Source organism: Leucopleurus acutus (genome assembly GCF_964270905.1).
Source record: "Leucopleurus acutus genome assembly, chromosome: 1".
Classification (NCBI taxonomy): domain Eukaryota; kingdom Metazoa; phylum Chordata; class Mammalia; order Artiodactyla; family Delphinidae; genus Leucopleurus; species Leucopleurus acutus.
The window spans coordinates 173,156,331-173,169,888 of NC_139142.1; the positions used below are offsets into that span (position 1 = coordinate 173,156,331).

Consider the following 13,558-nt stretch of genomic DNA (forward strand, 5'->3'; position numbering starts at 1 on the left):
AGGGCTTTTATAGGTAGAAGGAGGGGAGGGGGCGAGAAGGTGTTAGCAAATGAAAAGAAAGGATTATTTTAGGCAGGCTGTCTTCTACTGGGGGAGGAACAGCAGGGTCTTTCTCAGGTAGTTACCTCACCAGTGCTGATCAGGACATTTCAGATGGGCTGTTGTAAAGGTCACATCTCTGTGGGGGTGGGGTTGAAACTGTCTTGGTTTTCTGTCCTGGGGGTAAGTGACCCCATTTGAGGCTTGTTATTTCTTTTTTAACACTTGGTATAATGGCACTATTTTGCATATCCCTGATGGATAGTGATGTTGAGAATCTTTTCATATGCTTATTAGCCACTTGGATGTTCTCTTTTGTGAAGCTCCTGTTTAAATATTTTGCCCATTTAAAAGTTTGGGTTGTCTTTTTATTATTGATTTGTAGGAATTTTTTTCTATATTCTGAATCTGAGTCCTTAGTTAAATATATGTAATAAATATATTCTTTCAGTCTGTGGCTTCTTGATTTATTTTTTAATGATGTCTTTGGACCAACACTTTTTATATTTAATGAAGTCCAGTTTATTACTTTTTCTTTTCTCCTTAGTGTTTTTCACATCCTGTTTAAGAAATCTTTGGCCGACTTCAGAGTCATGAAGCTATTTTTCTTTGTTCTGTTTAAAAACTTGTTTGCTTTCACTCTTAAGGCTATGATTTACCTTGGATTCATTTTGAGGTTCTGTGCTTATCCAGTAACTTCTGTACCGTTTATTACTATAGCAGAATCTTTGTCCCAAGCCAAATCATCGCATATATATTTTTTCCGGGTATTTATTCCGTTCTTCTGATCCCTTTGTTGTCTGGCCTTGCGTCAGTACCACACCGCTTTGATTACTGTAACTGTATTTTAAGTCTTGGTGTCAGTAGTTTAAGTTCATTAATTTTATTATTTTTGTTCAGGATTATTTTGGCTATTCTTTGCATTTCCATATAACTTTTACAAGAAGCTTGTCAATTTCCTAAAAAAGGAAAAAAACACTGCTGAGATTTTGATTGGAATTACATTCAATCTATAGATTAATTTGCAGATAATGACAACAATATTGAGTTTAACAATCCATGTGTAAATCTTGTCAATTCATTTAGATCTTTATTTTCCCTCAGCAATATTTTGTTATTGCTACTTTAGAGGTCTTAACACATCTTTCATCAGATTTATCCCTAGATATTTGATTTTGTTAATGGAAACAGCAGAAAAAACACAAAACATGCTCAACATCATTAGTCTTAAAAGAAATGAAATTTTCAATGGAAACCCTAAAATATAGAAGACAGGAGCAATACCTTAAAAATGTGAAACCAAGAAATCTATATCCAGCCAGAGTAGTCTTGCTTCTGGGATTCTCCCGTAAAGCTTCAGCTTTCCCAGATCTGCTGAGGCTGTTGCTCATCTGCTTTCCAGATTCATAAGTGTATAGCTGTCGTCTCCTCTCCTTTTTCTCTTTGGCCTTGTAGATTTATGCTTTTATTAAAACTCTGGTATTTTAGTGTGATTTTGGAAAGGATCTGTTTAAGTGGAATCACTTTACTGTTTATAATGAAAAATTACTTAAGAGAATTTCTCTATGCACTGATATTTAGGTGCTATTTCCAGTGGCCAAATCACAGGTGCAGGTGGAGATTCAGTACCTTCTACGGTATGAAGTTATTACTTCAGGGATGAAATATGCTTTTTAATCTTCAGAATAAGCCTTCAGGATTTCTTCAGATCATACTGAGCTATAGACTGGTCAGTCATCATGACTTTGCTCTTTCTCAGACTTGATTTTCTTTACTCTTTAGAGAAAGAAATTGATGATATGGATTCAGATATATTTTTCCTCAACTTTTTCTTTCGAAAAGTTCAAATCTACAGAAAAGTTAAAGAGCAGTGCAGTGAGCATACATGTGTCCTTCATCTAGATTCATCAATTGTTAAGTTTGCCAATTTGCTTTCTCTCTCTCTCTGACATGTATGTGCATGTGAGAGAGACAAAACAATATATATATATATTACACACATATAATATACAGAGATAAGGTGGTATACATGCAATATATGTGTACATTTTAGGTATAAATGTAGCAGTTGTTTTTTGCTAAACTGCATAAAATAAGTTGCAAACATAATGACACTGGCCCTCATAGGGCATAGTTAAAAATCGTTTCCAAACACCTCAACAAAACAAATTCCTAACATGATTGTGTCCAGAGTGGGTTAAAAAAAATCTATCAATTACTATCTCCTGAGCTTAGCTTTAAAAGTAACCTCTAGTAAAAAGAAACCAAAACACAAAAACCCCTTTAATTTCTGGGACCTTGTTTTTTGTTTTTTGTTTTAAATTTATTTATTTATTTATTTGATTTTGAACTGTGTTGGATTTTCATTGTTGCACACGGGCTTTTTCTAGTTGTGGTGAGCGAGGGCTACTCTTTGTTGCGGTGCGCAGGCTTCTCATTGTGGTGGCTTGTCTTGTTGCAGAGCACGGGCTCTAGGCGCGTGGGTTTCAGTAGTTGTGGCACACAGGCTCAGTAGTTGTGGTGCACAGGCTTAGTTGCTCCGTGGCATGTGGGATCTTCCCGGACCAGGGCTCGAACTCGTGTCCCCTACATTGGCAGGTAGATTCTTAACCACTGCGCCACCAGGGAAGTAGCTGGGACATTGTTTAATCTGAGTATATGGAGCCATCTGACTTACCACTGAATAATTACTGCCATTCATAGTGACCTATAATTTTGTTGAAATTTTCCTATTTGGTAAAAACAAAGGTTAAGTAAAGAAGCTTAATGGATAGCTGAGACCCAGGCTCTTCACAACTGGACTGAAAAGATGCTCAGCTGAAGAGCGACAAATAATATATCCCTGTCAGTGATGCAAAACTGTTCTTTGTAGTAATTTTGAAATAGTATGTTTTATATTTTTTTAATTGTATAAAAATATATTTTTACCTAGCTAAAATATGGTGATCTAGGTTTGTGCCAGATGCCCATTAAATGATTAACAAATGTTGAAACTCTAAGAAACACTGAACAAAGATCATCAGATTGATGAAGAAAAAGAAAGCAAAGTTAAAGTAAAAGAAGAACTCTGCTTGAAAACAAGACTCTCTTTTCCTGACCCCAGTGATGGAATGAGGGAAGCTGTTAATTGATAGGGAGGGAGCAAAGCCAGCTCCTGACTCAGTAGATAACAACCACTTAAAATATTACAAATTCAAATTCCCAGCTTTAGTTCTATTTAAAACTAAATGGGTCAAAACTGTAAATAACATGGCACTCAGAGGCATATTGAGTTATAAAATTATTCTACCTCTTAAGTAATAGAAAATAAACTCCTGGGCTTCTCTGGTGGCGCAGTGGTTGAGAGTCCGCCTGCCGATGCAGGGACACGGGTTCGTGCCCCGGTCGGGGAGGATCCCACATGCCGCGGGGCGGCTGGGCCCGTGAGCCATGGCCGCTGAGCCTGCGCATCCAGAGCCAGTGCTCCGCAACGGGAGAGGCCACAACAGTGAGAGGCCCGCGTACCACAAAAAAAAAAACAAACAAAAAAAAACTCCTGCTGTTTATCTGGAATGTACAAGGATTTGGGAGTTTGTAGTTACAAAAAGTTTATATATATAGTATTTCAATTACTAATTCTCAAAGAATTAAAATACTATACACTATATACTATTATACTGTAAAATAAATATACTTAATGTGAAAATTATACTGAGCATACATTAATCTTTCTTTCATGATCCATAAATTACCACCCTTAAAGCCAAGGGCATATTAACCATGAATTAATGTAAGACATAATCCTGAATTTAAAAATCTGTGTTCATAGAGTTATTTGCCTGGAATTGTGACCTGTCCCAGCAGATTTTAACTTTGCGTGTGCATCTCTTTTAGGAGGAGTACCACCGACGCAGCTTCATGGAGGTGCTCTCCCCCAACGTGTACAGCAATAAGCTCTGGGAAACCTCTGGACACTGGCAGCATTACAGTGACAACATGTTCACCTTTGACATTGACAAGGACACTTTTGCCCTTAAGCCCATGAATTGTCCGGGGCACTGGTGAGTATTAAAAGTGAAGCAGATCTGTGCCTATAAACTCATAGCAGACTTCCTCACAATTAGTCTTTAATATTATTTTGCTTTTTGGAACTAAGTGATTCCTTTAATCTGAAGACTGGTGGTTAGAAATCATCTTTACCAAGTTATTTCATTCTGGAGAATAAATCTACTTTTTAAAATATGTTTGCTCTTTGACAGGTGTGGGATGGTAGCTGGAAACCATTTAGTATTTTGTGCTTCTCAGAGGATAATGTTATATATCAACTTTATAAATTATTGTAATATTTCTCTTCCTAATAGTAATACACTTCAAATATACATATTTGCAGAACATCTAGTTCTTACATACTATTTGGGTTGATTGTAACAAGAACAGTGAGGTCAAAATAAATGACTGGATTTCATTGATTCTAAGATGGCTTTACCCCTGAAATTGGGACACATCTTATAATTGGTATCTTAACATTATACCATAATTTAATTAATGGTTATTTTCTTTCTTAGTGATGTATAAAATAATGGTACATCTTACAATCAAGGTTGTCTTAGAGTCTGTGAAAGAATGTAATTATCATAAAGTTGCATGGTATGCAAATACAACCTTGTAAGAGTAGCAGATTTTACAACTGGAAGTGAACAGATACAATTCTCCACAAAAAAATATCCCAACTATTGTAGCTTTGTATCATCAACTACATAGTTTCAGGTAAATTTACTTTAGAAGGTAACTACTTAAAACAAACCTCTGAACATTGAAGAAAGCTCTTTGCCCTTTTCAGTAAAGAATGAAAGAAGTTCAACTTTATGATGACAGCATGTAAAAAATATATATTTATCTTTAATTTTCTAAAAACTTGTATGTAAATATTCTATAACCTCGTTTTAAAAACAGAAAGTGGGGCTTCCCTGGTGGCGCAGTGGTTGAGAGTCCGCCTGCCGATGCAGGGGACGCAGGTTCGTGCCCCAGTCCGGGAAGATCCCACATGCCGCAGAGCGGCTAGGCCTGTGAGCCATGGCCGCTGAGCCTGCGCGTCTGGAGCCTGTGCTCTGCAACGGGAGAGGCCACAACAGTGAGAGGCCTGCGTACTGCAAAAAAATAAATAAATAAATAAAAAATAAAAACAGAAGATGGAGGCTAACCTTGTGCTTTGCATTCTCTAAAACACCTGTATTAACAACTTCTTAACTCAGTTTCCCATTGGGTACCAGTTGAAGCTGTGATTTCAATAGAATTAGAAGAAAGCTGAACACAAGTAGAGAATGTAATTTTGTATTTTCATGTCTCAGAACAAGGAAGAGCAGGACCACAGTGGCCTAGTGGTGATGGGATTTGGGAGCCAGGGGTGCTTCCTGCAGAAGAGAGGCCTTTTATTCAACAGAGAACATTAGCCGAGTGTTTCCAGTGCTGGGAGCTGGAAATGCAGAGGTGATTCAGACGCAATCCATTTCCCCCCGGAGCTCATGAGCAGATTGGGGAAGGAACAGATATATAGACAGTCAGTTATAAAAATAGCAAGACCAGTGTCAAAACTGTGGCAATTCCAGCTGTTCTTGGAGGCTGAGGCAAGCCTGACTAGCCCTTCTGGGGGAGTGTCCAGGGCTGCTTCACTTAAGAAGTAGCCTTTGAAATGGATTGTAAACGGTAAGTGGATATTCCCTGGGTGAATGAGAGTAGGGAACAGCATTCTGGAGAAGATAAGAGGGTTCTTTCTCAGAGTGTGCAGTGATGTAAGTTCAAGGTTCACTAATTCATGGGAGAAGAATTTCTGTAAAATTGGTGATCTAAGAACCAGAATAAGGTGTTTACAAATCCTGAGGCATTTAACTGTACCTTATTAACATCTAGATCATTACATAATCTTTTCCATGCTAAGGAAAAGCTGTGTGCCATTGTTTCTTTTCTAGTCTGATGTTTGCCCATCGTCCACGATCTTGGAGGGAAATGCCTATTAGATTTGCTGACTTCGGAGCTCTTCACAGGAATGAGCCGTCAGGAACTTTACATGGCTTGACCCACGTCAGGCGCTTCCAGCAGGATGACGCTCACATCTTCTGCACTGTGGAGCAGGTAAACGGGGACACAGGGGAGGCGTGGTCAGCACAGGTCCGGTGTGCTACCTTGGACAGATCGCTGAGTCTTTCAGGGTCACTGTGAAATGTGTTGTTCAGTCTAGTCTCTGAGGGCCCATCAGCTCCAACATTTTGTGATTCTCTAATTTGGGTCATAGATCAGTAATCTCATGACATGAAAAAGTTTTTTTCAAACATAATTTATTTTATTATAAAGGAACATGATTCTCTGAAAATTCAAAGTTCTGTTTGATGCTATTTAAAAATTTTTAACAATCAGTCACTGACAGAAATCAAAAGTAAAGACAGTTTTATTATTATACATTGGAACATAAATCACATTGTTGTTTATCTATTTTATCTATCTGTAAAGTAGTGTGTGTCTGTTAATCCTGAACTCCTAATTTATTCTCCCCCTTCCCTTTCCCCTTTGGTAACCATAAGTTATTTTCTATGTCTGTGAGTCTGTTTCTGTTTTGTAAGTAAGTTCATTTGTATCATTTTTTAGATTCCACATATAAATGATATCATGATTTTTGTCTTTATCTGACTTACTTCACTTAGTATGATAAACTCTAGGTTCATCAATGTTGCTGCAAATAGCAATATTTCCTTCTCTTTTATAGCTGGGTACTATTCTATTGTGTGTGTGTGTGTGTGTGTATATGTGTGTGTGTGTGTGTGTGTGTGTATATATATATACATATATATATACACATATATATGTGTATATATATATACATATATATATACACACATATATGTGTATATATATATACATATATGTATATATATGTATATATATATGTACATATATATGTATACATATATATATATATATATATACACACACACACACACACACACACACCACATCTTCTTTATCCATTCATCTGTCCATGGATACATATGTTGCTTACATGCCTTGGCTGTTGTAAATAGTGCTGCTGTGAACATTGGGGTGCATGTATCTTTTGGAATTAGAGTTTTCATCTTTTCTGGATATTTGTCCAGGAGTGGGATTGCTGAATCATATAGCAACTCTATTTTTAGCTTTTTAAGGAAGCTTCATACTGTTCTCCATAGTGACTGCACCAGTTTACATTCCTGCCAATGGTTATGGAGGCTTCCATTTTCTCCACACCCTCTCTAGCACTTATTATTTTGTTGACTTCTTGATGATGGCCATTCTGACTGGTGTGAGGTGATACCTCATTGTAGTTTTGATTTTCATTTCTCTAATAATTAGTGATGTTGAGCATCTTTTCGTGTGCCTGCTGGCCATCTGTATGTCTTCTTTGGAGAAATGTCTATTTAGGTCTTCTGCCATTTTTTGATTAGGTTGTTTGTTTTTCTTGCCATGAAATTTATTATTATTTTTTTAAGTTTCCTCCAATTTTATTAACTTAAGCACATTAAGTGGACTGTTTTAAGGGGGTTGGTGGAATTTTGGATGTGTTTCTTTTTCAGTATTGCCTAGAAGTTAGTGTTTACTTTTTCAGGTTTTCATGTTAATTCAAATTAAAATTGTCTTGCAAAGGACCACTATCAAATGGTTTGACCTAATAGACAGTTATAGAACCCTCCAATCAATAACAGCAGAGTACACATTCTTTGAAAGTGCACACAAAACATTTACCAAGGTAGACCATATTCTGGGCCATAAAATGAGTCTCAGTAAATTTAAAGGGATTCAATTCGTACCAAATATGTTCTCTGGCCACAATGAAATTGAAGTAGAAATCAATAACAGAAAGCTATCTGGAAAATCTCCAAATATTTGGAAGGTGAATCATACACTTCTAAATAACCCATGTGTCAAATAAGAAATCAAAGGGAAATTAGAAAATATTGTCCAGTTAACCCTTGAACAACACAACAATATAAATAAAAACCAAAGGCTGGTTCTCCTAGAAGATCAATAAAATTCATAAGCCTTTAGTTTTGTTGGAGAAAAAAGAGAAGATACTAATTAAAAACGTTAGGACTGGGGACTTCCCTGGTGGTCCAGTGGTTAGGATTCTGCACTCTCACTGCATGGGGCCTGGGTTTGATCCCTGGTCGGGGAACTAAGATCCCACAAGCTGCATGGCCCAGCCGAAAAAAAGGAAAGAAAAAGAAAAACATATTAGGACTGATAGAAGTGACATTACTACAGACCCTATAGATATTAAAAGGGTAATAAGGCAATATTATGAACAAGCTTATGCCAGTAAATTGGACAAATTAGATGAAATGGACAAATTCTTTGAAAAACACAAACTACCAAACTTTACTCAAGGAGAAATAGATAATCTGAGTAGCCCTGTGTTTATTAAAGAAATTGAATTTATAGTTAACAACATTTCCACAAAGAAAACTCCAGGCCCAGAAGGAATCACTAGTGAATTCTACCAAACACTTAAAGAAGAAATCATACCAATTCTACTCATCCCTGCCAGGCAATAACAGGGATCTCCCTGCACCCACCCCGTAATGTCAATGGAGACTAAGTGGGAGCCTTTACTTCCACCCTCACCTGGCAGTCACAAGGTGCCTCTTCCACTTCCTGCTTGAGTGGAGAGACAAAACTTCTACCACCACTCCATGGTAATGAGGCCGTGCACCCTGGAGGTTGCTAAAGGCCACATGAGGAGCAGTGCCAAGATACCCCTGCCTCTCCCAGCTGAGGTGTTATCAGAGGAAACCTACTAAGGTGCAGAACTCCTACTTACCCAGCAGTAATGAGGAGCCTCTGCCTCCCTTGCGGTCCCCAGTGGGAAACCCAGACATCTGCTCCTACTTTGCAATAACCAGGCAGTACTGCTCCCTCCCTGTTGGAGCAGAGTCAGTGGAAGCCAGCTAAAATGAAGAGTTTAAATAAAATCCAAAGTCTTATAACATAATATCCAAAATATCTAGATTTCAGAAATCAAAAATCAATCATCACATCAAGAACAAGGAAAATCTCAACTTGAATGACAAAGGGCAGTGTAGGAGCACTGATGTGGACATGGCAGGGATATTAGAATTATCTGATGAGGATCTTAAAGAAACCATCATAAAAATGCTTTAACAAGCACATTTAGAAAAAATAAAAAAATAGTTTCAGGAAATAGAAGATATAAAGAAGAACCAAATGGAAATTTTAGAACTGAAAAATGTAATAACCAAAATATTCAGTGGATGGATTCCTGAGCAGAATGGAGGAGACAGAGAAAAGAATCAGTGAACTTGAAGACACCAGTAGAAATGACACTGTGTGAAAAACAGAAAAGAGACTGAAAGAAAAATGAACAGAACCTCAGAGACCAGTGGGACTATAACAGAATGCCTAATATTTATGTCACCAACGTTCTGGAATAGTTCTGGAAATAGTTCTGGAAATGTAGGGTGGAGGTGAAAAAGTACTCAAAGAGGTAATGGCTGAAAACTGGCCAAATTTGGCAAAAAACATAAGCTTACAGATTCAAGTAGCTGAGAAAGTCCACACAGGATAAACCCAAAGAAATTCACACCAAGACACGTTATAGCCAAACTTCTGAAAGCTAAAGAAAAAGAAAAAAATTTGAAAGCAGTGAGAAAGAAATGATACCTTACCATTAAGGAAAAAAATATTTTTTTAAAAAAACAACAGTTTTCTTATCAAAAACAAAACAAAACAGAGGCCAGAAGGAAGCGGCACAGCATTTTCCAAATGCTGAAATAACTGTTAACCCAAAATTCTATATCCAGAGAAAATGTCTTTATGGAATGAAGGTGAAATCAAGACATTAGACCTACCTTAGAAGAATGGCTATAGGAATTTCTCTGAAGAGAAAGGAAATGATAAAAGGAAGAGTCTTGGAATGTTAGGAAGAAAGAAAGAACAACTGTAAAAGTAAAACATGGTTAAATACAATAAATATTCCTTTTCCTTTTCCTTTCTCTCAGAGTTTTCAGAGTTGTGAAAAACTCACAGTTTTCTGAGTTGTGTTTGACGGTTGAAGCAAAAATTATATCACCACTGGGGAAACCTGAGTAAATGGTACAACGGTTTTATTTCTTACAAATGCATGTGAATCTCAAAAAGTTAAACTTTAAAAAATGGGCAAAAAGATTTGACCATTCAAATGGTCGAAGATACATATCTAAGGAGATACACAGATGGCAAAGAAGGACATGAATAAGGGGTGCAAGGTGATCAGTCACTAAGGAGATGAAGATTGAAACCATGAGGAGTTGCCTCTACACCAACTAGAATGGTTCAGATGTAAAAGGCTGACTCTGACACGTGTTGGGAGTGTGGAGGGGATGGACTTCTCACTCACTGGTTGTGGAAATGGAAGACAGCACAGTCACTTTGGAAACCAGTTTGGCAGTTTCTTAAAAAGTGAAGCAGAGACTTCCCTGGTGGCTCAGTGGTTAAGACTCCACGCTTCCAAAGCAGGGGGCACGTGTTCGATCCCTGGTCAGGGAACTGTATCCCACATGCACGCCGCAACTAAAGATCCCGCACACCCCAACGAAGATCACACATGCAGCAACGCAGATCACACATGCAGCAACGAAGATCCTGTGCGCCGCAACTAAGACCCAGCGCAGCCAAATAAGTAAATAAATAATTTTTTTCTTTAAAGCACAAACCTACCATATGTCCCAGCCATCTTACCACTCCTTTTCCTTTTCCAAGAGAAAAAGAAAGTACATGTCCATACAAAGACTTGTCCACACGTGTTCATAGCAACTTTATTTGAAATAGCCGAAATATAGAAACAGCCCAATAACAGGTGAGTGTATAAAGGAACAGTGGTATATCCATACAGTGGAAAACCACTCAGCAAGAAAAAAGAATGACCTATTATTGATGCACACAACAGTATGAATGAATCTTGAAATAATTCTACTGAGTGGAAAAAGCCAGACAGAAAAAAGAGAAAGGGCTGCATGATTCCACTGATGAAAATCCCAAAACCTAATCCCTGGTGACATGCAGATCCTTACTTGTCCCCTCTCTCTACGTCTCTGTTTTTGCTGCCCCATCTCGTCTGCATTTAGATGTGCTTGTCTTTCTCCCTGTTAAGGATGCTGTCTCTCAGCCTCCCAGCCCGGGCCCTGCTTTTCTCACCCTGCGCTCTCTGGCATTGGTCCCTCTCCTAACCTCTGCTGGGTCTCAGCTGTCCCCCGTGAGCTCCAAGCCCTGCCGGGGCTGGGGGACGTGTCTGCTTGGCCATCACAAACACCCTCTCATTGGCCAGACCCAGCGTCGGCCCCTCTTCTGCCTTTCACACCACATCCTCCTCCTCTCAGCGATGCACCAGCACCCTCTCCATGGCCCAGGCCAGGAACCCAGGTGTCCTTTGGTTTTCACTTCTCATGTCTAGTTTATCACAAGCCCTATTCACTCTTCTTAAATATATTATTCTTGAATAAGTTCATTCATTCCTGAATTCCCAGCATCCAGCACAGTGCTGACAATGTAGGCAATTACTATCTGTTAGTGAACGAAAGGACAGGTATCCTGCAAACGCCTCTGATTCCCTGCATTCCAGCCGCTTCTGTTTCAAGCTGCCATCCTCTTGCTCCTGAAGGATCCCAACAGCTTCCTAACGGGCTGCTCTTCTCGTCTTGCCAGTCTTTTTCCCGTACTTCAAACAATCACATTGAACTGTGTTAGTCCCCTGCTGAAACCTCCACTGGTTCTCCATTGCTCTCAGGCTAAAAAGTGCAGACATTACCCTGGCTTTGAAAGCACTGCATTTTCTCTGGCCCCGGCCTGCCTCTATCCTGACTGTCTGCCATGCTCCCTCTGTGCCGTCTGTCCCGTCACGTGCAGCTTCCCACAGCTGTCCTGCCCTGGCCCACTCCTCCATCCTGTGGGTCTTCACCCTCAGTGTTTCCTCTGCTCCGGGAGCTCCTGCCCTGCCTCCGTGGAGAACGCTTAACCTCTCCTCTGGCTGCAGCTTGGCCATCACTTCCTCTGGACAGCCGCCCTTCCTCCTGTGTGGCATTGTGCACGGAGAGGTACCCTCGCCTGGGTCTTCGCCCAGCCCTGCGCTGGATCATGGGGGCCTCCAGCAGCCTGTGTGCATTGGCACCTGGCGGGCGTCCCGTGAATATTTGAGTGAGGAAAAGACAACAACCCGAACAGTGCTACTGACTATAGTAAAAGCACGCTTTATTTCTATCTGACAAGAAGAATGTTTTTTAATGCCATAAATAGGTTTAAATTTGGTGTTATTTAAGGTTTTTCATTTGCTCTGATTTCAGATTGAAGAAGAAATAAAAGGGTGTTTGCAGTTTTTGCAATCCGTTTACTCAACATTTGGCTTCTCCTTTCAATTAAATTTGTCAACAAGACCTGAAAACTTTCTAGGGGAGGTTGAGATATGGGATGAAGCTGAAAAGGTAGGGAGAAACATAGTGTTACCCTTCATTTTTGTGAATATGGAAAGTACCTTGCATGAGGATGCGATGCTTTGCAATGGAAATTTAAAATTGGAAGTTCTGGGATAAACGTGCCCATTGTAGAATTTTGTTAATCCAGTTTTCTTCAAAACAATGCTAAGAGCAGTACCTTATATTTGCTTCACACCTTAGTTTATACCAGGTTTTCATTTATACTCTTTTCAGTGCTGGTCACTAATAACCAATTTCATAAGCTTTTAAAGAAGTTCTCTGGCTCCTTCTTCAGCAGCTCTGGTTTGGCCTCTGCCACTGGAACTGATGTACGTCCATCAGCTCCTTGGAGCTGGATTAACCTCAAACCTCTCTTGGGGGCTTCCCTGGTGGCCCAGTGTTTACGAACCCGCCTGCCAGTGCAGGGGACATGCGTCCGAACCCTGGTCCGGGAAGATCCCACATGCCACGGAGCAACTAAGCCCATGCACCACAACTACTGAAGCCCACACACCTAGAGCCCATGAGCCACAACTACTGAAGCCCATGTGTCTAGAGCCCGTGCTCCACAACAAGAGAAGCCACCACAATTAGAAGCCCACGCACCGCAATGAAGAGTAGCCCCTGCTCACCACAGCTAGAGAAAGCCCTTGTGCAGCAACGAAGACCCAATGAAACAATAAATAAATAAATAAATAAATAAATAAATAATTTTAAAAAAAAAACCTCTCTTGGGTCCCACTTTCCCAGAGTTGCAGTGAGTCATTAGATCCTTAAGAACATTCCAGCCCCTCCCACATAAGCACAAGCAAACTGATGTGTCCGAAACCCAGCACATCCCACAGTCTAGACCCTAGTGCTCTTGGGAGCCAGAGACCTGGCATGCGTGGGGCAGGACAGACAGCAGGGAGAAGAGGTGCCGGGTAGTGTCCCCAGGCCAGTCCTGGGAGCGGCAATTCCAGCACTGCCCAGACGTCCCCTCTCCCCAGACCTCGTGTCAACCGGAAGCTTTCTTGGCCTTGGCCCCTCCCATCAGGCCTTCCTATCCCGGT

At 39.9% G+C, this 13,558-nt stretch overlaps 1 protein-coding gene across 1 annotated transcript in view; it reads left to right on the top strand.

Moving 5' to 3' along the window:
* TARS3 (threonyl-tRNA synthetase 3) overlaps window positions 1–13,558 on the top strand; it is a 51,522-nt gene that overhangs the window by 25,303 nt on the left and 12,661 nt on the right. Inside the window, exons 11-13 of the mRNA XM_082851553.1 lie at window positions 3,913–4,079; window positions 5,985–6,147; window positions 12,378–12,515. Of these exons, the coding sequence (XP_082707679.1) occupies window positions 3,913–4,079; window positions 5,985–6,147; window positions 12,378–12,515 (468 nt within the window). The remainder of the gene's footprint in view (window positions 1–3,912; window positions 4,080–5,984; window positions 6,148–12,377; window positions 12,516–13,558) is intronic.